Here is a 25,118-nt window from a genome sequence, read left to right as displayed (position 1 = left end):
TCTCCAACCCAAAAAATAAACAAAAAATTGTTATTCTAACCGCACTCTTCTTTTCCTAAATCCTCATGAATTATTTTGTGAAGGGTAGGAATCTTTCTGCTTCACTGAAAATAAGAACATACAGTCTTCCACTCCCATGAGCTGCTGCTATAATGTAAGTTAAAACAAATACAAATGGGTTCATATGGATTCAAATTCGATCAACATAACCGGTACTGTTGTAATTTTAAGACCCAACATATTCTGCTCCTGTCTTATAGTTGAATTAAGTTACAATTCTTCCTGTGGAAGAGGGAAGCAAAAATGAATGTCCCTTTTTAATTTTTATTGCAGCTGACGTGTGTCTGTGTGTGTCTGTGTGTGTCTGAGTGTGTCTGAGTGTGTCTGTGTGTGTCTGTGTGTGAGAGTGCAAGAGAGAGCCTGAGTTAACAAGATAATCAAAACCATTTGATGCTGATTGCATTATGAGGTTTTTACGTTTGTTTCCTGAAAATATGACTTTTTATTTGCAATGACAATTAATTACAGCGTCTATCACTAAGGTTCTGTACATGACTGATAAGGTTCTAATTAATCAAAGCGATAGACTGAATCATAATGACTCAATGATACGTTTGCTGCTGTGACAATTTTATAACATTTGATATTAACATTTGATTTGTACATATTTCTATGTCACTATTTACAGCTGATGTGTATAGAAATATGTTTAGTTCCAATTTAAATTGAAATAAATTTGAAGAAATATGGAAATTAGTCCATTTTATTTTATAAGATTTTTGAAAACTGCAGTACACTGTTTGTGCTTCTTATTTCAACAACATGTTTCAATGTCTGGCAACAAATATCCCCGTGTTGGCTCTGCAGAACTCTCATTACATTTCTCAATAAATCTGTATATTAAGCCACTCTTGCGTGCTTCGTGGGGGGCTGACCTTGGTCACACTTTTTCAGCCAAGACTTACTGATCAATTATGGGCTTTCCCAGCCTCCTCGCTGCCGGGCATATGGGCGCTTAAAGGCGCGAGAGTGGAGGAGAAAGAGGGGTATCATTTCATGTGGAGATCAGGGCCTATAGGCAGTGAATGGGTGGATTTAAGGGGGACGGTGAAAAAAAGGGAAGGGGGTTCTCGCTTGTCCCCAAAAAGAAAAGAATCTCCCACAGATCAGGGAAGAGCCTTTTTGGGAATATTCATGATGAGGATGAGGAGGCATCATGAATTCATGTGTGTCTCCCTGACTTGCACGGATCATCTTTTCAGTAAACACGGCTGCGCTCAGAGCCGCGATGTCCCGCTTTGGTTTCATGTTTGCAATGTAGTTTGTTGGATAGTGTTGCCTCTCCACAAAGCAATATGGGTTTCTGTGTACTCTCTGCTGTATTCCCTTTGTGTCGTTTGAGCAACAGATGGAGAGTGGTGGAGCGGACATAAAGAAGCTAAAACACACAGCCTTTCTTCCTCACAGCCAGCTACTCCCTCGAAAAGATTTTCTCAAGCTTGCGCTCAGACGTTTGCTGTTTCAGACATTTTGGACTTCATCTCTTTTCTCTTTTACCACACGCTGTTTTGTCTCAGTTGTGTACTTTGGGCCAATGCCTAGTCTTTGTCTCTTAACTCACCGAGTGATTGTATTGTAGAGTAACGGTCACTGTAACACGCTTTGATGCATATCAGGTGCTTTTTCAGTGTGTCTGGGGACAAACAAAAGTAGTTGGACTCCCATAAGACCCCCATCTGGATCTATGGTTGGGACACAAGGACAACCTGATGCTTACTTATGGTTGGCCTCATTTTACAGACGACACAAAGGCACCACGTCTGGTAAAAGGTCTGTGACCTACCAGACGGTCACGAAGACCTTCTCCGCCCTCCTGTCCCGTAAGCATGGGCTCCTTCTCCGGACCTTCATGGCGTCCCCCGTACCCCCTTCCTTTATCAGTCCTCCCAGGCCTCAATGGGCTCTGTGGTTGGTCAATAAATTCAGTGATTCAGGGGGTGGACAGATGCAGCCGTGTTAACGTTTGTTCACAGGCTTGTCGGAGGGACGGGCCCCACCCAGCAGCTCTTTGTCCCCCGTGGTCCCTCAACAGGTTAGAAGTCAATGGAGGGCCTTGTGTGGAGGTGGCAGGGGCATGGATGGAGCCGCCTCTCACATGGCGTTCACACAGGGGGAGGACCGGCCCGGATCACTGTGACACTTGTTAGCGTGGGGCCACACAACATTGCCGGGTCGCCTCTGTCGCTCTCCCTCGAGGGCCCGTGCGATAGTCAGCACTTTAAGCAAACTAATGGTTGAGGCTGCAGGGTTGCGTCGATGTAAGGCGATCTGCACTCAGAGGCCTTGAGTGACCGCGGTGAAAAGAAGTGCACAAGTGTATCTCACCATCTCAGTTTACAGATCAGCCTCGCAATAGAAAGGAGGTCAGGTCTTCGATCTGTAGTTTAAATTTAAACTAGAAATGCATGAATGCACTTTTGTGGCCCCTGAAAGTGTCACACTGTGGCTGAGTTATGGACTGTTTCTCAGCTGGGGAGAAGCACGGGAACGGGGCCACACTGGGAGAAAAGAGACACAGAGAGAGCCATAGACGGAGCAACACACAAACAGAGGACGGCTTTAGGACACACAGAGCAGCGGACAGAAAAAGGCGCACGGAGACTGAAGAGGGACTTAGAGACATGACTGAAGACTAACTGTCATGAGAAGATGAGAGTTGCCATGGCCACCCGGGCGCCACCCAGCAAGCATGTGAGCAGGGGAGGCTCGGGGGGCCTGGGCCCAGGCCGGTGGATCACATGCACTAACCAGGGATTATGTGCATAAATGATGAGCACTAAGCCGGCAGGTGAAGAAGGGGAGGCCCTGGGACAAGAAACGCGCCATCCCTCAGGACGTCTCTCCCCCTGTAAAGAGCAGGGACTTTTTCCCAAGTGAGGCTGATCTCCCGCGTGAAGGGGACTCAGCCAGAGGTCCTCGAGTGCTGAAAAGGGCATCCCCGAGGCGGCTTTCACAGCCTAAGTGGCCAAAACGCTGGTCTTGTGAGTCATCTTGAGTGGCAAGAATGGGCCATCTTCACATTCATAAATCCTAATGCAAACACACTCATGGATATGAACTAAGCTTGGCTAAGCGCCACATGGCAGTGCATCAGCAGGGCTCTTGCCGCCGGTGAAAAACAACCAATTCTACTGACTTTTATCCGTCAGAAAGAAAAAAAAAACCCAACTTTACAGCATATTTATAAACTTGCGCTTCACTGTATAGGCGGGATCAACAGGTTGTTTTGATGCAAGGAATCAAGGCTCATAATATCCATGGCTTTAGGGGAATGCGTTTGAACCTCGGCAGCACAAAGAAATCACATTCCCATGGTCCACACAGAAAGAAAATACACAGTTAACCAACCTCCCCCCAACACCTTTCAAGGCAATAGTATCCCTGAACATATTAACATGTAAATACACTTAGATACTTTGACAATGCAGTGAAATGCATATAATCTACATGCTAACTAGTCCTTTAAAGACTTCTCCATTGCTGAATGTGGTTTGGGAACACTTTCATGTCTGGGTTTTAAAAATTAAATGTGAGGCCTCTCTTAGAATCTCAGAAAGCGTTTTTCAATTTGATGAGGGATAAGGCGATGACTGGGTTCCCTTTTCAAAGGGGGAGACCCAGAGTTCAATAAGACTTCAGTCTCATTGCCTTTGCCTCCAAGTTTAAGATCTAAATGCTGGCATCTTTTAAAGAAAGAACCCGACACGTTAAGTGACAGATGGCAGGTTGTTATGCTGAAATACCAGTTGCTATGGTCCCCTTTTCCTCCGCAGCTTCCCTTGCCATCGCTAAGCATCCCCTCTGCTGGTGTACTGACTTAGAATAAGCTGAGTTGAAAATACTGAGGTCGTTGTTGACAAACATGAGCCTAGATGAGTCTCCTAATCTCCGGCGCCTTTATCCGCTCTTTATTGCCGTATAAACAGGGCTGAATACGTTAAAAAAACCAAACCTCTGTTTTCAGCCTTCTCTTATCTCACGCAGGGTTTAATCTAATGCCCTCTACCCCTTTTACATCTCTGCCTCCGCTAAATACAACCATATTTTGGATTCAGCACGTCGCCATGACAACCAGTTATTTCCCATCCTTGAGCCCCCCCCCCCTCCCCCCCTTCAGCTTCTCTTCTCCATTGATACCAGCACCTCCCCCTTTTCCTTTTTCTTTTTTTTTTGTCCAAATAAAACAAAGCTTGGAGTGAATGCGCTCTGAGGTAGGTAAATGTATTCAGTGACATCAGCCAGGACGAGTCTATTCTGCCGGATTCCTGTACCACTTGTTTCCAGCCTTGTCTGGGGGCCGGACACTCTGTTGGGCCCTTTGTCCCTCGTGTATTCCACACAGGCCCGCAATTAATGGAGGCCTTGTCTAAGGCTTCTGGAGCAGAAACTGCTGTTGGGGAGGGGGACAAAAGGCAGGCAGAGCCGGGGGCTGGGAGTTGCTATGGGAGGGCCCCCCCCTCCCTCTTTAAGGGGGGAATTCAAAGGGAGAAGAAGGGACGTAGAGCGAGCGCAGCGCTGGATGGGATGTCTAAGTGATCCGCTCTGTCTGTGCCCTCCCCTCCTGGCCTGAGATGTTTTTTTATACCAGCAGTTGAAAGGGAAACCTTCGCAGTAGTTGACGATGAGGATGGTCGTTTCACTGCCCACATTGCGGGGGGTTCCACAGCTTCCAGACCAGGTGAACGTTGACGGGAGGGGGGGAAAACTATAAAGTGACCGCAAAAAGGTTCATCAAATATATACACTTCTTTTTCTTTTCTGTTGATTACAACTCAAAATGACACATGCTCCTGTTTGGCGGCGCTGGTGGTTATCACATGCTGGACCTTGACGGCTCCCTCATCCTTCCCTGGATCCCTGTGGAGGCTCCCGCCCCGGGGTTCCCACACTGATACGCATCAGGACTGTGCTATAAACCTCCACATGTCCACATCACCATCCGAACAATAAAGAGTTGTTTGTGGCAGAGCAGCAGGCTCACTGAAAGCAGCACTGATAGGATGTGATTTATGGTTGTGTGGCCTCTTCTCCAGAAGCCCTGTCGTCTGCTGCTTTAATTCAAAAATTTTGTTGATTGTGATACAAAGATATAATCTACAGTGACTATTGTTTGGGATACACTTCAGAAGTAATGTCTAAGTTATATTATGTGTCTAATCATAATCAATTAAACCAGTGTGATTTATATGATGTATTTGAAGATATAACTGTGGTCCATTTTTACTCTTTTTCCTCCATCATTGAATCTACAAAACACAAATCAATGATGTAAACCTTTATTGTATTTTATGGAAAGGTTTACGTGAACAAAATCCTAGCATATATTATTAATATACAGTATAGCGCCTCTTTCTGCACGTAAAACACAGACTTTTTATTTTCATGTAAATTCCTTCTCTAAATTGCTAAATACACTAATAACCCCGTTTTAATGGCAAATAAATGTTTGTATTGAAAATCCTTTTTGAAAGATTATTTTCAATAACACTGACTTTGTTAAGACCCGAGGAAAGAGCAATAAAAACGAGGCTTCCCTCTGTTCATTTGCTAGATAGTCAAATTAAAAAAACAAAATACTGCAAATGCAGTTTCCTTTACCCTGATTTCATAGAAAAAAGTTACAGCAGTATTTCCCTTGTATCTTCCAACTTGCCAATGTTTTATTCTGATTTATAGTGCTTTAAAGAATAAAATCTACACTAAAGCAATTGGTGTCTGTATGGGGGAATTGAACGTATCGACGGAGCATGTTCAATGTTCAATGACATCTGTTTCTGCCGGTTTGTTATCAGACGCCTCGTCCGCCCCGACAGACTTCAGACACTCTCCTTAAAGCGCCTTAATCCTCAGAGCTGAAATGACCCCAAAAGCCAGGTCAGTGTGCAGTTTCTTCTCTGTCTGACAGAGACGACTTAAAACACCATTGTTTTTTTAAACATGGCCAATATCTAATTAGTCAAATCCAAATGTCCATATGAAATTAAAGTAAAAGATAAGGGATGTTTGTGTTGATGTTTTCTTTTCTAAAATAACTCGTTTAAGATAATCAAACGTAACACCAGATATTTAAGTGACAAGACACGAGGTGTCAGAGGTCACCGCAGCGTGAGGACAGTTGAGTGTGTCAGAGATTTTCTACTTCACTGGACATCCGGCCTGGAGTGTGTCAGAGGATGACGTCTTCACCTCAAAGTCTCAAGCACTCAACGACCCCCGAAAAAGCGTGTTAAAAGAGGCATCAAGTACATTTGGAAGTGAGTAAGTTCTTTGGACAGCTTAAATGTCTCACTATATTTTTGGGTAACTGAACTTGCAGGCTGTTAAACAACACAATCTAATTGTTAATTAACCTCCATGTAAATCAAAGTTTTATTTGGTTGCACCTTGTTTTTAAAATTCAGTCAACTCTCATAAACTTTTGAGTAAAAGTTCAATATTTACCCAATCAACAACGATCTTGTCCAACACATGGTACAATAGCCCAAAGTTACCGTTACCTTAAATTAGTCTTAAGGCCAAAACATCAGATGCAAACTGATTTAAATATAAAATATAAAGCCAAAAGCAGGTATTTAAATTGATTTAGTCAAATAACGAAACACATGCATTAACATATGCATCATTAGAACAGATTAAACCACCTGACCGACTAATACTCCAATGAATTCAATGTTGTTGCAGCTGCCGGGGGACTTTTTATTCTAATTCATCGGTTTTAACAAGCATATTTGTTGTAGATGAGGCGTCGTGAACAGATTAAATAAATCCACATCAATCCTGGCGGTGTTACTTTAAGAGAAAACACTTCCGACACGGGAGCACTTTTCCTCCAAACCTCGCTTGTGTAAAATAGTCCCTCAGCGTCCTGACAGGTAGCCAATGGGATTGCCTTCTCGCGCGAGCCCGCACACGAGCCTTTCGCGTGCGGGCGCGCGGGCTCCCTATAAATAGACCCCCAGGTGGGGCCGCAGGAGCGGAGGTGTCAGTGCGGCGACGCGACACGAGTCACTCGGGACGCACGTCACCGGTAAACTGCTGCGGGGCGTGAAGGCGGCACACACTGCACCGGACGGACTTGTTTTTTGTTTTGTTTGTATATTTGTTATTGATACTGTGATACGGTCACTAATCTAAAGTGTAAAGTTCGGAGGAGTTTCATCTGTGAGGATGCCAGCCGGTACTTTGGAGAGAGCGTCTCTCACCGCCGCTGCGGCCACACCGGCGCGCGGGGACTCCGGGAAGCCTCGTGCTCTGACAGAGAACAGAAAGGTACAGAGCAGTTTGCTTTACAAACACACAGCCGTTTCACAACCATTTTATATTTTGAATCTGTCATTTGATTGTTGTTCTTCTCCTCTCCCCCCCGAAGTCTTCCAAACCTATCATGGAAAAGCGGAGACGTGCGCGCATCAACGAGAGTCTGGGCCAGCTGAAGACGCTCATCCTGGACGCGCTCAAGAAGGATGTAAGGATCTCACCGCGGAATCTTTATTCCATGATTAGGGTCGGCACCGACCCGTATTACCTTTTTAAATTCTCAATAGATCCACATACATGTCAATACTTTTTGACTTGCTCAGGAATGTCTACTTCAGCAAAATAAAACAAAAAACATCTAACCCTTTTCACTACATTTTAAAATGCTCTGGTTGAAATGATGACCTTTGTGTTGTTCGGGTCGGGTTCGACCCAGTTATAATATAGACCCAAAACAAAAAAATGAGTAGTGCACTGTTCCGCTCCCAATCACGTGAGCTTCAGGTGTTTCTCATTTTGCCTTGCTATCTAGTATACCTGCACTAAAACAAAACAAACAAAGGTCACCATGTCCAGACATGTCAGGAAAATTTAGTAGAGTTGACGACACCAGCTCACAAAGAAAATGACCAGAGGCCCCACCAAAAATATTAAAATCAATATTGTATTTTACAGCTGATTTAAGACGTGTGTCCAAACCGACCGATGGCAACAGAAAGCTTACACAAGAAGGTTTTTAAGTTGGATTGAAATTAGGAACCACATTCAGCATTTAACTCTCCTGCTTCTCCGTCTAGAGCTCCAGACATTCCAAACTGGAGAAGGCGGATATCCTTGAGATGACTGTGAAGCACCTCAGGAACTTGCAGCGACATAGGATGACTGGTATGTTGATTTGTTGATTTCTTGCTTTAAATGGTAAACCGATTCATTGCTCACACTTACCCAAGACAATGAATTAACATATTATTTTATCATGTACAATGGTAAACTCTGAACATTCACTTAACAGCGCATACTCTTGGTCTATTTGTGTGTTAAGTTGTCTATATTTATATATTCCATCTCCAGCTGCGGTGAACACGGACCCGTCCGTCCTGGGTAAATACGGCGCCGGGTTCAGCGAGTGTGTCGGAGAGGTCACCCGTTTCCTTTCTACGTGTGACGGGATGAATACGGAGGTGAGGACTCGTCTCCTCGGCCACCTGGCGTCCTGCATCACCCAAATCAACGCAGTGAGCTTCTGCACACCTCACCCAGTTGCCCTGGGACTGGGTCAGACCGCTGCACAGATTACAGCTGCCTCGGCTCCACTGATGCCGTCCAAAAGTGGCTCGTCAACGCACGCTTCCCCAGAAGCGATAAAGCCGTACGGTGGCTTCCAGGTGGTGCCGACGAGGGATGGACAGTTTGCTTTTCTTGTTCCCAGCACAGCTCTCTTGCCTCAAAACAGTCATCCCGTGTCACCGGTTGCACCTCGGGTCACCCTGGACCCTGTGTGGAGACCGTGGTAGGATTTCAGCTCGGCTGGGGGCTTTTTTGAGGAAAAAGGACTATCCCACAATAAAGCATATTTTTGTACATTTTGTAAATGATTTTGAAACCTACTTGAGAAGGATGTTTACACACACATTTGTGTTTTTTGGACATCGGGATATATTCCTGGGGTCTTACTCTCTGTTTTTGACACAGAAATCCCTGAAAAGCACTGTATTTTTTTAGATTAATAAAGATATTTCTATGGTCAAATACTTAATGCTATGGCGTCTTTGTCGGCTCCCCTCTCTCCAAAACACCTCCAGGTTGTCATGCTGATGTCCACTCATTTAGAGGCAAGTGAGGCAGGCTTATTAAACATTTCAATAGACATACCGTGTACAGCAGCTATTCAATGATTGCCCCTCCGCCTGATCCACCCCCGAGCAATCCTTGTGCGCTGCTTTCTGTCTGAAAGGAAACCCCTTTCTAATGAGGTGAGAAAACCAGAAGTGTGCAGCGTCTCTTGCATGCAGCTCGATCTGGCCTCCTGCAGATTGGAAATAGATTAGTTTGTGTTGAAAAGCGCTAAAACAAGGCTAAATAAATCACTCAAGGATTAAGCATGTTACTTTTTGAGGAGTCTTTCCTGCATCGTCTGAATGCGTCACCAGAAGAGCGTTATTAAGTGATGCTTACGGAACGATTCAATCAGTCGATTAAGCCGTCGCGGACACTGGTTCTCCAGCGGCAGGCCCGCGGCAGCCAGTCCAATCAATGTCCATTTAGTGGACAGTTGAAGAACTGCCGGTCCCAGCGTGTGTCCTGAGCGTGGTGCTCACACAGCGGGCCACAAGCACAGCGTGACCAGAGGTCACAGGTGCCCCTCATTCACACTCCAAAGACAACGCAGCTCCAACAGCATGTTGCCCTAAATCTTGCAACCCTTCCACAGACCTGGCGGGCCATCAGCAGAGGACCGGGCCTCCCTTTGACAGCGTCAAAAGGTGCCACCTCCAGGGGCAGGCGCACACAGTCCATGACTGTTCTTCATTCTTTAAAATTCAGGGAATGGAAGGGTTGTTACAGAAAAAAAATGCTTTGTTTTTTCTTACTTCAAGAAATGAGATAAAGGGTGCCCAAATGTCTGCACTCATGACTACATTTTGTTCAAATGTGGCAAGGAGACTTATTTTAAGTCGTTTTGGATAAAAGCGTCAGTTAAATGACACGTAATGAGTAAATACTAACCGCTTTGAATTCTGCATTTCAAAACAAGGCGGCCGTGTAAATCCAAATCAAATCATCAATCGGCCCCCTTAACAGTTGTTAAAACTCCTCACTTTGTGCAAATGATACAGTCAATTAAGTTTACATCTTTGTTTTGGCAGGGCCGAGAGAAGACTGGCAGTAAGGAGGACTAAAAGACACAAATAAGAGCTCCCCCTACTATCAGAGTGTCCTTTGAGAGGACCCTGAACACAAAAACAAAGACGGGCCCCTCTGTGCCTCAATGGCTCCTCTCTTTGTGAGCCCCTCCATCTTCATAAAGGGCCTTCCCCTTGTTTATCCAGGAAGAGGTTTAATGGCTGGAGGGGGTAGAGGACCATGCTGTCACGTTCACCCTGCTGAAGAAGGCTTATTGTTGCCCGATCTCAAAGGTCCTGCTCTCAGAAGACTTTTTGAACACTCCTCAGCGCAGGCGGTTCACATAAGAAGGGCAGTGCTGACAGTTCACTCTCATCCACACCTACGTGGGTCTGGAGAACCTGCAGCGGTTTAGACTGAGGAGCTTCAATAGTGTTGGAAACATTTGCTGTTTGCATGTTGTTGGACCCCTCCTTCCATCTTTTGTCTAATTGTTTCTCACCCCCCGCCCCCCCGCCCGCCTGCCCCTCCCTGATCAAAATCCCCGCTTGATGCAGTATTTTTCCCAAACGTCGTAACTCAGAGAATAGTTAAGTGAAGCCGGCTGCGCTGCGTGATTGATGGCCTCCGCTCACAAACAAAGTGACAGCGACAGTGACAGGTTCCCTGCTTCCCCCTGACGCTCACCCGGAAACTCTGCCTGCCTCCGCCCCTGTGGGTGAATTTGGGTAGTATTGTTCTTAGGGTTGTTATGGTGTTTGATGGAGGGTCCAAGTATTCGGCTGTGCGTTCACATCAATGCTAATGAATAGATTATGCAGTCGATATAAATAGTGAATGAATGAGCTTTGTCCCTTCACCCCAATTCATCCCTATGTGATTTAGCTGGTTGTTTTTGAAAATCTCAACAACATACTCGTGGAAGTGGAGCTTCCGGGGGGGAATTTAGTATCACTGTGACACAATGAGGGGGTGATTCATCACTTTGGTCACACGCAGTGGTGTGACTATTAAAAACCAAGTAGCCCTGGTGCTGCAACACAAGTCATCGCATCTTCAAAGGAGATGTTGTGTTGTGCCATGGTGAAGAAGAGGAAGCCATGTTTTCTTGGCAAACGAAGGCCCATGAAGAAGACCATTAAGATACATTTTCACAGCAAGTGTTCCTTAGAAGTGAGACATCCCATAATACAACTTCAGCCATATCTTTTGGGACTGGCTATCGTAGCAAGACTGACCAACAATGTGGGAGGAATGACAGAGTTTATAACAAAAATCGGTCGTGGTAACATTTTACTTACTAAGTTCAAGAAGCTCATTCCTGAAATGAAAGTCGGCTGAGAAACTCAAGCCGTTACATGAACGAAGCCCAAAAGTCAGCCAAACTTAGGAAACGAGAGGATCCCATTTGGGGCCCAAACAAGCCAGAACCAGGTCAAAACCAGTACTACAATATTGATATATTTTGTCAACACTAACATATAAACTGACTGTTACACATTATAGCACTTACAGGGGTTCCTCTTTACCCCCACAAACATAAATTGTACAAATAGACAAAGTAGTTCCAGAGTTATTACACTTTTTATTATGGGTGTGCCATTTTCAGAGCAGAGGCCAAAAAAGAGGCTACTTTTCAAAGGTTAGTGTAGTGTTTGCAATAATGTGTGTGTGTGCTTACTATTTGTGTTTGTGCATATAAGTAAAGATATATGGATGTTATTCATAGTTATGAATGTATTTATATTCCTAGTTTTCTTTGTTAAAGTGTTTCCCTTTCTGTTAAAATATTCAAACACCGTGTATCACCATAGTCTCCCAGAGAAATATCCCCAGGTCACATGGTTCTGCACAGTGAAAGAGGGGCGCTGCATTAAAAGAACAGTGGTGGTTTAGATGGCATTTCTTTTCAGCATGAATTGATTCAGATCTTTTTTTTTTTACACTTGATTTTAAAATGGAAACAAATCCACGCTTTTCTCTTTAAACTTGGAACTACATCATGACAAGCTTTGCACCTGATGGCACTCTATTCATGATATGTTAAAATTAAGGATGCTTAAGAGGGCTTTTGCTGAACCATAATTCGTCAAGCACACTCTACTCCTGCTGCAAGGTAGTTGGAGTGTGGGAGGTATTTTTTCAATTGTTTGGCATCAACAAACAGCTAGATTTGGCAGGGAGCCTCCAATAAAGGCTGGATGCATGCATAATAAAACATCTCTATCTGGGGAGCTGGAAACAAAACAAGTATAGGCGTGTAAGAGTAGGGTCCCCGGGGCCATAGTTCCTGATTCCTCGTCCATGATTGTAATGTGATGATAAGGAGCTTATAGCCTCTTGTTGTTCTCCAATGAGGACGGACAAGACAAAAGCCAGCGTATCATGCAATAGATTACCATTCTGGTGGCAGCTCTGCGTCCACTTAAAACCCACATCAGGTCAGCTGTTCTTAATTTGGTCAGCAACACCAATTTAGCCTTTACCCAGGGTGCACTGAGGGATAAACATTGACCCTTGTTTGTAAGCGAGGCTCACATTTTGAGTGTGTAAAATGGTCTGTTTGTGTCCCTGAGATGTTTAGGTCATCGTGTCACGGCAGATGTGTATCACAATGTCATAGGCTCAGAGAGAGAATCTAATAGGCACCTGCCCCCATATTAAGAACTGCTGATGGATATAATTTCACGGATAACTGAGCTCATTAAAAAGAAGCTGAAACTCCTCCCCATCATAATCAGAGAAGAGATGAATGTTCAGACATAAGCAGTGTGCCTTTATGGTAATATTGAATATATACCGGATCTGAAATAAGTTTACGATTTCAGATCAAAAACTCTCCTCTTGAATCCTCGCCCCAGGCATTGAGTCTGAGGTGACCTCCACTCTTTGTCGTGAGGACGCTGCCCAGCCTTCGCCACCACCCTCCTCACAGGCCACTCTAAACTCTGTGGGAACCCCCCCCCCCCCAGTGCTTTGTGTTTTTTTGGACATTGTGCGTCCCACCAGATAATGTCTCCATCCCTCTGATTCTCTCCTCTCCCATCTAAAGAGGGGCAGAATGCGGCGTGGCGTCCGGCACCAACTGCCCACCAAGCAGGACGCAGTGATGGGATCTAACCGCGGGGGTCAGTGCTGCTTTTCATCCGTCCTCAGGACGCCACTCAGACCCTGCCGCTATGAATTTGGAAGGGCAATGATAGTAATTGGCAAAAAGCACTGCCGTGGCTGGAAACAAAAACTGACGACAGCAGTGACGAGAAGAAACCAAAATTATAAAGTTGTGAGTGGAAAAAACTAAAAGAGTAGAGATGAGGGAAAGTGTAAGGCGAGCTGACTATGTGTGTTAATGTGGTTTGATTAAACTGTCTTTAAGCTTTTCTATATTATCAATATAAACCCAGGCACTCACACTGAATAAAGACTTCCACACGTGTTGTTGCCCATTAGCTAACAACCCAGCATTTAACATTTGAAATGTCATGTTTATACCATTTTGTCCAATTGTGGATTACCTCCAATTTCATGCCATCACTCCAAACTTTGGAAGTAAGACGAGTCACCTCTTTTTGTCGTGTGAATTGTGATGTCATTCAACTCGGGCCGAAGACCCAATCGACCCCCTGGCCTTTGACCCCTATTAACCCCGAGTCAGAGCGCTGTATTCAAGGTGTAGCCATCTGTGAGCCTTGTTGTGTCGGGCTTCCCTCCTCCCTTACTCTTTATCCTCCCTCCCAGTGTTCAGGGGCAGTGGAGTGATCACAGTGTCTCGATCAACTCTTCTAGCCCCTACATGACAGGTTGCCTACAATCCTGTCAAAAAAATATAAAATATATAAGTGTGCAAGGTAGGATTTTGAGCTACTTTTCTTATTCCATTATGCCGCCACTACACAGGAAGATATTGAACATTTCACTGCATGATCTGATCTGATGAGTAAAACTACCCAAACAATAGTAAAAAGCAGCTTCACATCGGTAGTAATCACATAACATATAATAACATATATGCTGTATATTAAACACAACAAGGGCAAGAGATACTCTTCTTTCTACTTTCAGGGGTATTTTTCTGATGGTACTTCTGCACTTTTAGTCCATGAGGTTTTAAGGGCGTCCAACTATTGAGTCTTTTAGTATTTGAGGGCTGACTTGCAGAAATGCTGAACCCTTATGAACCCCACTAATCACAGCAATGTGACGTTAAGAAAAACACATTTACTCAGAAAGATAACATAAAACATGTGAAATCAGAGGAATGGAAGCAGATATATTCATTAACCATTTAATTTAGTTGTTGCTGCTATTTTGCCAGATAAATGTTTTTTGGGGTGGGATTTTGGGATTAGCCTCACTGTGTAGGTCATACATGATACAGCATCTGAGGCAGAGTCCAGTTCATGCGGAGATATTGTTCAGTAGTGACTGAAGCCAAAAAACATTTTAACACCGCTACTAGTGCTTTTTATATTTTTCACTTATTTACAGTCTCAATTGAAGCCTTTGGTCTTCAGCCTTTTTAAAGCCCACTGCTCTTCCAGAGGGCTCGCTGTCAATTATATGGACTTCTGCCAGTGACTTCGACGTTGTGCATGTCCTGATTACTTTCTTTCTTTCCCACACCAATATTCTCGTAGATGAGTGTCTAAGTGTTTTTTTTTTTTACCTTCAAAAAATCTTTTAAAGAAGCAAACAACCCATTTTATTGACCTTTTTACATTGGCAGCTCTTCCAAAACATTCAAAAGCAGTTGTTACGTGTGATTCTAATCATGTCCAGCTTGACCAAGGAGTCAGAGGCATGTACTGAGATTGAACTTTGAACCTTACAAGCGCAGGGTTCATCCACCCCTGTTATCATTCAGCAGCACGCATATCATGTGGTGATTTAGATATTTGTTTAGAGTATTGACCGTGACAGTCAGAACATATTGTGTGACTGTGCATGGAGAAAGGCTGAATACCTGACAATAAATCCAAGTCCAAAAGTCAAAATTAGAAGAAAATCTACTGGATAGGGATCTCAATTGTCGCCTCATTGCTACATTGATGCTCATTTTTCAAAATATGCTCTTTAACGCTGCCGTCCCCCCCCTGAAACTTTACCTTCACTGTCACCGGAGAACATCCATCCACTTTACAACTGACAGTCACAGTGTCACCAGCCGCTTGGAGGCTACAGCCCCTGAGATCAGCCGTGGCACCTTCAGACACCGGGCACACCAGCTGGTCCTCGTGGACGGAGACGACCGCCCGTCTACTCAAGTGAACGGGGCTCACGCAGAGCACCCGGTCCAGCATCTCCACATTTCTGCTGTTCGTCAGCACCCAGTCGTGCAGATACGCCATGTGGCAGTCGCATTTCCAGGGGTTCCCGTGCAGTCTCACTGTGTGCTGGATGACAAAAGCGTCTAAAAAGCCCTCAGGGAGGGTTTCCAGCTGGTTGTCAGAGAGGTAGAGCTGCTGAAGGAGATACTGGTCCTGGAACAGTTTGCTGCCCACCTTGCTCAGGTGGTTCTTGTGTAGATGGATTGACTTGATGCCACATAGATCGTGAAAGATCATTTCAGGCAGCACGGTGAGCTGGTTTTCTGACAGATCAAGATTCTCGAGAGCTGTAACATTTCTAAAAATGTCCTCAGGAAGTTCAGAAAGCTGATTGGAGGACAAGAAGAGGTCGGAAAGAGACGTCAAACTGCTCAGAGAGGACAGCTCAGTCAATCTGTTCCCCTTCAGATTCAGTTCCTTCAAATCTGTTTCCTCAAATCCAAAAACTTTATCGCTGAAAACTGTAAGACGGTTTCCGCGGAGGTTCAGCACCTTGAGCTTCGTTAACACAAAGAAGATGTTGTCAGCGAGTTCAGATATCGTATTGTCCTCAAAGTGTAGCTCCGTCAGCTGAGACATATTGTGGAACATGTCAGATGTCAGATTGCTGATGAGGTTGCTGTTCATTCTCAGGATTTCCAGTCTAGAAAGACCAGAAAAGGTTTCCCTTTTTACGTCTTCAAGCATATTTTGGGACAAATCCAGGACACGCAGATTATGGAGGTTCAGGAAAAGGAATGCAGGCAGATCCGATATGACGTTGCCCTTCATCTGAAGGGTTTCCAGCTGTTTGAGAGAGTCAAACATGCCAGGAAGCACAGTCTCGAACCTGTTGAAGTTAAGCATCAGTTTAGTCAGGTTTCTCTGCTTTGAGAAAGTCCCCAAATACAGATGCTTCAGCAAAGGGTTCCCACTGATTTCCAGTTCCTGCAGCTCAGTCAGATGCTCAAAAGCCTGAGTGTGAATACTTTGTAGCGCATTACTTAGGAAGACAAGTTTGGTGAGTTGGGGGCTGTCCTCTAAAGTGCGGGAGAACAGGTACGAGATGTCGGATTCGATCACTATAAAGTCCTTGACCTGCCTCGACGTGTTCCTGGGTAAAGCGCTCATCCGCACATCAGAACACAGTATTTGGACTGAAGTGAAACACTGGCATTTGTGTGGACATGAGGTTTGTAACTGTGTCTGGCCTCTGTGACAGAGAAGCGGCGCCAGGAACAGAAGCAGACACAATTTGTTGTCCATTTTTCACTGTCAACACATGAAGAAAGTTTCTATGAATTATCCGAACGTCAATGTTGCTTCATACAGCTGTTTGTTTCAATGACCAGAATGAGTGTTTATGAATGAAATCCAACATACCTGTGTGTTTCTGGGATCCCAAAACAACGTCCCTGTCAATCCTCAGGCTGTCTGACACAAAGTGCAGAATGAGGCAAGACAAAAACCTTTGGTCAGCATTCAGCTCCCGCATGGTTTCATTTGCTTAAAAAAAAGGGGGACAATCCTTTAAAGCCAACTCAAAGAAACAAGCAAACTTTCATTTGATACTTTGATGTATGCAACATGTAAAAAATACTGTCGTCTGGGTGAGTGAGTCTTCTGTCTTTAGTATTAGAAATGAGTATTAGTTTCAGAAGAAGTCGGACAGCGATGAGTCACTTTACGTAAACGAGGCAAATAGAAAACAAAAGCAACGTGCTTTCACAGGAAAAGTAACTCTTTCCAGGAATTATATTTGTCCATCCAAAATAACTCCTTCCACAACCATTGCGACTACTGAGAGTTATATTTATTTAAGCTAGAAGCCATTGAAGACAACATTATTCTTTGCCAGGAGACCCCGGCTGAACCAGCAGTGCAGACTCACATTCAGTGGTACCACAGTGCCTAAAGCGAGCCAACTGGAGAGCTTGATCATTGAAAATAATCCAATCAAAATGCTTTGAAATGGCTTTGGAAAGAAAAAACCTCTGCTGTTGTGTAAATACAAAATGTGAATAGAGTTTTCGGCTGTTGTAAGAGATCTTCTCTTCCACTAGATGTCATCCTCTTAACTTTCAAGTCCAAGTTGATGCCCTTCTTGGACCCTCCCTCTCCTCTGGGATGTTCCCTGAGGATGCACAGGTATTCAACAGATCCCACACCCCGAACCTCTGGGAAACACATGCAGAAACTTTTAAGAACTTTTGTTTGTCTTTTTCCCACTTTTGCCATTTACCATTTGTATTTCGTGAACTCAAACGATGGCCAACGCAGGTATTCAGCTTCTCGGCTTCACCTTGGCCTTTCTGGGCTTTGTCGGCTCGATAGCGTCCACAGCCATGGTGGAATGGAAAGCTTCGTCGTTTTCAGGAGACAACATCATCACAGCCCAGGCGATGTTTCAAGGGCTTTGGAAGAGCTGTGTGTCACAGAGCACTGGTCAAGTTCAGTGTAAAGTGTATGATTCTCTTCTTCAGCTACCAGGTACTGTTGTTTTCATCATGTTTTCATTATACTGCTCCACTGATCAGATCATCGCGCACAGCACAGTGAGCAAATAACAACTAAAGTATATTGAGTCTTTTCTATCCAGCATCATTTGTTCATCTACAAGAATATCGGCGTGGGAAAGAAAGACATTTCTTTAAATATTTTTTTCAATTAAAGAATATAATAATAATGAATCTAAGAAATGGCTCAATTTTTAAAGTAAGTGTGTAAAGGCCTGTGTGGTGTAAAAGAGCAATGTGTGATTATCTCTGGTCATTCAAACCCTCCTTGCACGCTGAGACATGTCCCTTAAATACCAGCATCTGGCTGACATAACATAGCAATGCTGCGAGTAGTGACTCACGTCGTCTACACCTTCTCTGCCTGTTCTACAAAAGAGATTTCTTGAGTTCACAAGAAATGAATATTTATGTAAACTGACAACGGGATAACCCAGTTAATAGAAATAATCAGAAAGCTTGGAAATGGACATGAAACTTTGTCAACTCTCTAACTGTGTGTTGTGTCTTTGTTTGCAGGGATCGTACTTGGCACACGGGGGCTGATGCTGTCCTCCATCCTGCTGTGCTGTATTTCCATGATGGTGTGCATGGTGGGCATGAGGTGCACCACCTGTATGGCTGATCAACCAGAACAGAAGGACAAAGTGGCTCTCGCCGGAGGGGTTGTCTTTATTATTGCTGGTCAGAATCCCAACACTTCAGACATGTGCACACATGCAAGGACACGCGGCGCATGAGCACCATTTCACTGATAGAGATACTCTTTGCTTTGAAGATGTCTTTGACTGCCGTACATGATTTGGCTTGAAGTGACTTTATTGGTTCCTTGAAATGTAGATACAAGACAGATGACGCTATGAGAGGTTCTTGTATTCATGGTTTCAGGTCTGCTCGCTCTGGTGGGAACGTCCTGGTACGGCCACAGAATAGCACAGGAATTCTACGACCCCTTCACTCCGACTAATTCTAGGTGAGCTCGTCCTTCTCTGCACCTTCACTCAGGAATTCACACACTATTATCACTGTGTTTGTGTAATGACACAGAGGACGGGCACTTGCTAACTAAGCTGCCTTTTGTCATACTGCCTTTCTCCTGTAGCTCTGATCAGGTAGAATTACACGCATACAGAAAAGGTTTCATGGTGTTAAAGTATAAGTATCACTGCCATTGTGTTGAAATGGATTCATGTAAAAGTCCTTGCTCAAGAGGTTTCACAAGTAAAAGTACTTAAAGTGTCAAAGAAGAATCCCTTGCTGGGCACTATTGTGTGTACTAGTTGTCTCTTTAACATAATACACATCATATTTTATAAATGGATCGTATATATTATTTGTAAAATCTTAATCTGCAAACTCCATGGTAAATATTACTCATATAAATCGAATGTTTACATACCTATATATATATATATATATATATATATATATACATGTAAAGATACAACCTGCAGAGAACCCAAGTAAAAGCACAACATTTCATTGTTAAACTTTTTAAAAAGAGCCATGCTAGCTGTTTTTCAAGCCTTTGTGCTTGAAAGGCTAACAGCTTCATATTTAACGTACATACATGACAGTGGTATCAATCTTCTCCTCTAATTTACAACAACAAAAGCAATTGTGCAGATCTCCACAAGACCACAAGTAGGTGTACTTTACATTGTTCTGCTGTGAAGCCAATTGTAAATAACATAGTCAGCTTGTATCTGGACTTGATAACTTGTAGTGCTTGTCTTTTCCAAACGTAAACATGAGTATCTACGTATCTACAGGTATGAATTCGGAAGTGCCCTGTATGTCGGATGGGGAGCGGCCTCTCTCATCATCATAGGAGGAAGCTTCCTCTGCTGCAACTGCTCCAGTCAGAGCTCCGGGAAATCTCCTCGCTACCCAGCGTCTCGCTCTGTAGGCCAGCCGGGCAAGGACTTTGTCTGAGACGAACGCAGCCTTTTCATTCGCTGTCATCTAGGGTTCTGTTTCTGTGTCTCAATGTGAATCCTCACTGCTTTTGTTGTATCGTATGTTTTTATAGCGCTCAGGTCTGGTTCGGTTTGATGTGTAACACGTGGCTTGTGATCATATAAACCCCTGCAAGCAAAACAATGTTTTGCATCTCTCTGTACTTTTCGTTCAAATGGCGCTGTCACTCTGTACATGGACGAGCACGTAGAAGCAGATCTCTGAATGACACGCGGAGGTACGAATTAATAGATGGTACCTGATGAACATGAAAATTACAAAATAAAAAAGTCAAACACCATGTTTTACACAATAGAAAGTATGCCCAAAAAAGTTATTCTATAGGGTTTTTAGTAAGGAAAAAGTTTAAAATAAGTAAAGGAGTAAAATTACAGTACGTCTAAAAAGTATAAGAGAAAATAAAGACTGGATGACTTTTTTTTTTTTAAAGCCATTTCTTTCCATAATGTACTATATTTAGTTTTTTACACGTAATGCTATTGACATTTTTGCCATTTTCAGGATATTCTTGAATATCTTATTTCAGAGGAAACTATGCTTTTCCCTTTTACGGAAATATTGACAGAATACTGTAAATTAATTGCTTCATGAGGATTTTTTATGACATGATCTCATGGTTTACTACTCTATGTATTTTTCATCACATTTTAATGACATACTATAATAAAAAATGACTTTTTTTAGTGAAACAATAAAATGGCATTTTTCATGATTTTCTATCAGTGACTTTGCTGCTTGGACGTGGTTAACGTGACGTCTATGAGAGAACCGGGTGTGCAATCCCTTCTACTTTTGACATGAATTAAACCGTTATTTTTCGCCCTATAACAACTGGGAATGAAAATATTAAATATGAAGAAGAGGAACATTACAACAAGAGGCGTCTGGGGTTACATTAGACATTAGAGATTTACTTCATCCAACATCTATCAAAGAGTACCGAAGTGATTCATAACAGCACATTGATGCACAGGCCAAGCTGCACCTCAGACACCTTCTAACGAAGAAAAGGATCTCAGGATAAAATATGCGCGAAACAAACACTATAGAAAAAGGGCACAGGTCACAGAACCTGAGGGTTTTTTGGTAAAACGTTTTTTAGAAAGGAACGTTTCGATTGTTCAACGTGTGGCAGCGACTGCTGCAGAAATGCGTTGCCTCAGGGACGAAAAAAACAAATTCCGAGCAAAAGGAGGCAGGGGAGCGGCGTCTGCCCAGCATACCTCATGCCTCCTGTCCTGACATGCCTGATGGAGAGCTGATTCTAGTGTGCACCCATCTATGTTTACAGGATAGAACCACACACACACACACACACACACACACACACACACACACACACACACACACTCACAGCGAGTGATATCCCACCAATACGCTGATAACAAAGTGGTGTTGCGTTTTATCCACAGTGTGAACACGTCTCCATCTTTCCACAACGAGCGCTGTGCAGTGACCCCGCAGCAGCGAGCGCCACCGTGTGGTAGAACCTGAGGCTGCTGCTGAAGTATCCTGGATGTCTGGGGAAACTGTTTATCCAACATATTGATTGTAGATATAAACTTTTGTATGTATTTGTATTCATTCCTTTAAATACATTTTTAGCGTTTGCTGCAGAAACATCAGGAGGATCCATATCACATTCCTTAAAACACACATACATATTTACATGTAGAAAACATAATGGCATTGTGCCTCAATAATGTTGACATTATTTAAAAATGGAAGTAGCATAACACATTGCATTCCTTTAGAAACAACAAACACTATGTAAGACTTCCTCTCCACAGACACAAATATTATATCAGAAACCGCTGGAGCAAATGGAAGGATGATACAATTTAAAGGGAATTTTGATGTAGATTTGCCCTGATTTGTCTTCATCATAATATCCATTCATTATAATTAATTCACTTATGTATCTGAAAATACCATTTAATCGCGGCGTTTGAAGGCGTCACGGCTATAACTGACATCATTTTGTTAGGAATCCCTGTGGTTGGGGTGGCCTCTTATTTAAGATGTATTGTTAGTCCCTTACTGACAGAAACTAATTTGGCCTTGTATTACTGTCAGAGACATTACTGTACAGTGTGATATATATATACCCAAAGTACAGTTATGGATACACTGAAGGAACCTAATGATAAAAGGTGTCCATAAATAGCACAATTTGGATGAATTTAAAAGCTTTGAAAGAAGAATCCTAATATTTGCAAGTTACAAAAAAATTAAGATATGATTCAAAGTGAAACTATGTCTACCTATGCATACCTTCCATCATACCAACCCTTCAGAAAATAACAAGATGAGAAAATGAAGTGTGTGGTGTTAACTTGCGACCAAACACATACAGTATATATGTATATATAAGTGCATTGTGAAATTATTTTTGCAGAAAATGTGTTAAGAGGGATCATGTCCACTAGAGGGCAACAGAGGTCTAAATTTGAAACCTGACATGAATGAGGGGTATACACATAAAAACATTATGAGTAGTTTGTATAACCTGTTGTATTATTTAAATAATACAAATACACCTCTCTTACCATCATTTTTACTTCAAACAAGTCGACAAAGGGACTTGTTTGATTGGAAATTTTGGTCCTTTCACAAAACAATACAATGTCACAACTACCAAATGTATATGTTACCATATATATACATATATATATATATATATATGTATATATATGAATATATCATGGATATTACTAGGTCGATCACAAAAAACTGCCAAACAGGAATGAGTCGTGATCGGATAAGCAAAATGTAATTAGTATTGTTAGCATACAAAACTACATATTTGCATTATCATTTTTTTACAACTAGTAATCTCCTTCTTTGATTTGATTTGTTTTTTCATGACGCTCTCACACTTCTATATGGCTCTGACTGAAATTAACATATTTAGTAGTGGAATCGAAGCGTGAAGAGGAACGTCAGAGCAGCTTAAATATAAATCTGTGTGTTTCTTGGACTCTCGGCTGCTGCTGCAGGTCGGAGGAGGACAAGTATACAAACAATAGACCACACACAACATGCTCTCAGATTTGACCTTTTGCCTCCTTCACACTTTATCCCGAGACAGCTCCAACAAGTCTAAAATAAGTTTGCAAAATTTCCCCAGATTGACGACATGCACAGCTGCTACATTTAGAAGTTCCTGAATAAATTTGTGTTGTAATCCACGGCACTAATCCAGGTGTCTTCTCTTTTTCATGAAATGATCCATAAAGTTTGACAAAACATTGTGATAAGGGTCATTCTGAGTGACATTTTAATGGAGGCTCAGACTAGGAAGTCGACCTCTTTGGTCTGCTAGAGGATCTGAATCAGGACCAAACTCAGACTCAAACTGCTGTAATCAGCAGAGTGCAGCTGCAAAAATCACTGAGCCAAAAGAAAAAAAGCACTGCTGCTGCTGCTAATAACTGTGACACTGGAATACCGGATTGCCTTTCCTTATTCCAGTATCCATAGTGTGCTGTCTTGAATGTTTTGCAAAGTATCCTGAAAGTACAGAGTGATTGGATGCACTTGTCTTAAAATAGTGCGTCAGCTACTGTCAACGCTTGGTACGGATCAGCTTTATCTCTCAGTGCAGAAATACAAACCGGAATTATTTGAGTTGTTTAACTGACTAAAGTTTCACTGGCGCTCACTTAAGATGAAGAATTACCACTATATATAGAGCGTATATGGAAATAGCCTGTTACATGAGAGTGGAATTAAACATTCACGTAACAATCTTAAAAAAGGGTGTGTTGAGTTCTTAAAGTCGTTTTGCAGACGCTGGTGGTGAGAGAAACGTCCCTGGAATGTCATGATGTTCCCATTTCTTTGCTCGTCTGCATTATCGTTGTTTAATTTTCCTTCTCTCTGGTCTCGGGTTCTAATATAAACACTGGAAATATCATTTAATGGTCTTTAATTTATGAGCCATCATTTGGAACCAATATTTTGTTCAGTTTTTATCATATTTAATAGTTGAAGGTACGCACACTCAACTTTTGAGCTTAACTGGAGGGAATCCATTCACTTTATATCTGGTCCGCTTGGTTTCAGAGTTAAATGTTCTACTCAGCTGGATTCATTTGACACCTCTAATGACAATATACAAATATAAATGTATGCTACAAATGAAAGTACCCAACAAGATGAAGTTATAATTAGCTTCATCAACAGCAAAATGCAACTTGATATTGAACAATGATATTATATTTAACACATTTGTCTACATGATAAATTGTTTTCTTTTGATACTTTAGGAATATTTAGCTGATGATATTTATGCACTTTAACTAGCATGATCCTGAATGCATGACCTTTAGTCCAAAGGCCTATACAGACCGACATTTTTTGCCATGTTATTGTTATGTACATCAATATTCTTTTTTAAACTGTTGTTTTTCACATTTGACACAGAGTGTAATTATTCTGAAGCAAGAAAATGTAATGAATGCATCAACATGCATGAACCTTAAAGCTTATTAGGAGTTTGAATTCTTTCATTCATCTTGTCAACTAAAAGTTTTTTATGTGTTTATGGGTCGTGTGCAGCCATGGACTTAAAATAACAGCTCATTAACACTTATTCAAACTCTGCTGACCTCCTCTAACATCCGGATCACTCTCTGTACTAAACAGATGACCGTCTCCATGGGAACCAGGGTCTCTTCCTCCGTATTTGTCGTGAGTAAACACAAGCAGTGGTCTTTATGTAATGTCCCCCCCGTCCACTACACCACATAGAAAAGATGGATGATGAGTACATGTTTACGTGATCCATGCTTGCAATACACATCCACATTTTAAATGATTTAAATCCCATTTAATGTTTAGAACATGGCAATACACATGGATAGTTATAAGATAACATATCGTCAAATAAAGTACAACCTCATAAGAGATATTTGCTTACTTCTTTACTAGAATACAACAACAATACAAATGATCCCATCGGCAAATTCTGTCAGCATTGAAGCTACGACTCAACAAACTCAAGCCGGATGTGGTTCTACAAAAGTCATTTTCTTGATATATCAGAAGCTTTATCTTTTCATGCAAAATGTTAAATAAATAAAACTCTAGACATTAACATATTCACATCGAAATCATGTGGTATTTCCTAACTCTTACGTAAATATCATAT

General features: G+C 42.5%; 3 protein-coding genes across 3 annotated transcripts; 2 read left to right on the top strand and 1 right to left on the bottom strand.

Annotated features, from left to right (window-relative positions):
- The first annotated feature begins 6,777 nt into the window (after window positions 1–6,777).
- On the top strand, window positions 6,778–8,932 carry LOC119209764 (transcription factor HES-1-B-like). The gene is made up of 4 exons (XM_037459305.2): window positions 6,778–7,329; window positions 7,430–7,525; window positions 8,115–8,202; window positions 8,389–8,932. Exons 1-4 carry the CDS (start codon window positions 7,228–7,230, stop codon window positions 8,829–8,831), a joined length of 729 nt encoding a protein of 242 aa, XP_037315202.2. The 5' UTR covers window positions 6,778–7,227; the 3' UTR covers window positions 8,832–8,932.
- Window positions 8,933–11,732: 2,800 nt separating this feature from the next.
- Window positions 11,733–16,984, bottom strand: LOC119209749 (carboxypeptidase N subunit 2-like). The gene is made up of 2 exons (XM_037459279.2): window positions 16,851–16,984; window positions 11,733–16,739 (listed from the first exon to the last, which is right to left on the bottom strand). The coding sequence occupies exon 2, from the start codon at window positions 16,731–16,733 to the stop codon at window positions 15,168–15,170; it is 1,566 nt and encodes a 521-aa protein (XP_037315176.2). The 5' UTR covers window positions 16,734–16,739; window positions 16,851–16,984; the 3' UTR covers window positions 11,733–15,167.
- Window positions 16,985–17,020: 36 nt separating this feature from the next.
- LOC119209765 (claudin-1-like) lies at window positions 17,021–20,653 on the top strand. Its single transcript, XM_037459306.2, has 5 exons — window positions 17,021–17,077; window positions 17,531–17,957; window positions 18,503–18,667; window positions 18,872–18,956; window positions 19,756–20,653. The coding sequence occupies exons 2-5, from the start codon at window positions 17,735–17,737 to the stop codon at window positions 19,916–19,918; spliced, it is 636 nt and encodes a 211-aa protein (XP_037315203.1). The 5' UTR covers window positions 17,021–17,077; window positions 17,531–17,734; the 3' UTR covers window positions 19,919–20,653.
- The last annotated feature ends 4,465 nt before the right edge of the window (window positions 20,654–25,118 follow it).

The sequence above is a fragment of the Pungitius pungitius genome, chromosome 15, assembly GCF_949316345.1.
Source record: "Pungitius pungitius chromosome 15, fPunPun2.1, whole genome shotgun sequence".
NCBI classification, from domain to species: Eukaryota; Metazoa; Chordata; class Actinopteri; order Perciformes; family Gasterosteidae; genus Pungitius; species Pungitius pungitius.
This window is presented reverse-complemented; position numbering and strand designations above follow the sequence as displayed.

What these genes read in the sequence shown, in the direction of transcription:
- LOC119209765 (XM_037459306.2), top strand. Translation starts at nt 17,735, where the DNA reads ATGGCCAACGCAGGTATTCAGCTTCTCGGCTTCACCTTGGCCTTTCTG. An exon ending in GGTTGTCTTTATTATTGCTG is followed by an intron (nt 18,668 to 18,871) that starts GTCAGAATCCCA and finishes TCATGGTTTCAG; the next exon opens with GTCTGCTCGCTCTGGTGGGA. An exon ending in TTCACTCCGACTAATTCTAG is followed by an intron (nt 18,957 to 19,755) that starts GTGAGCTCGTCC and finishes ACGTATCTACAG; the next exon opens with GTATGAATTCGGAAGTGCCC.
- LOC119209749 (XM_037459279.2), bottom strand. Translation starts at nt 16,733, where the DNA reads ATGGACAACAAATTGTGTCTGCTTCTGTTCCTGGCGCCGCTTCTCTGT.
- LOC119209764 (XM_037459305.2), top strand. Translation starts at nt 7,228, where the DNA reads ATGCCAGCCGGTACTTTGGAGAGAGCGTCTCTCACCGCCGCTGCGGCC. An exon ending in CTCTGACAGAGAACAGAAAG is followed by an intron (nt 7,330 to 7,429) that starts GTACAGAGCAGT and finishes TCCCCCCCGAAG; the next exon opens with TCTTCCAAACCTATCATGGA. An exon ending in GCAGCGACATAGGATGACTG is followed by an intron (nt 8,203 to 8,388) that starts GTATGTTGATTT and finishes TTCCATCTCCAG; the next exon opens with CTGCGGTGAACACGGACCCG.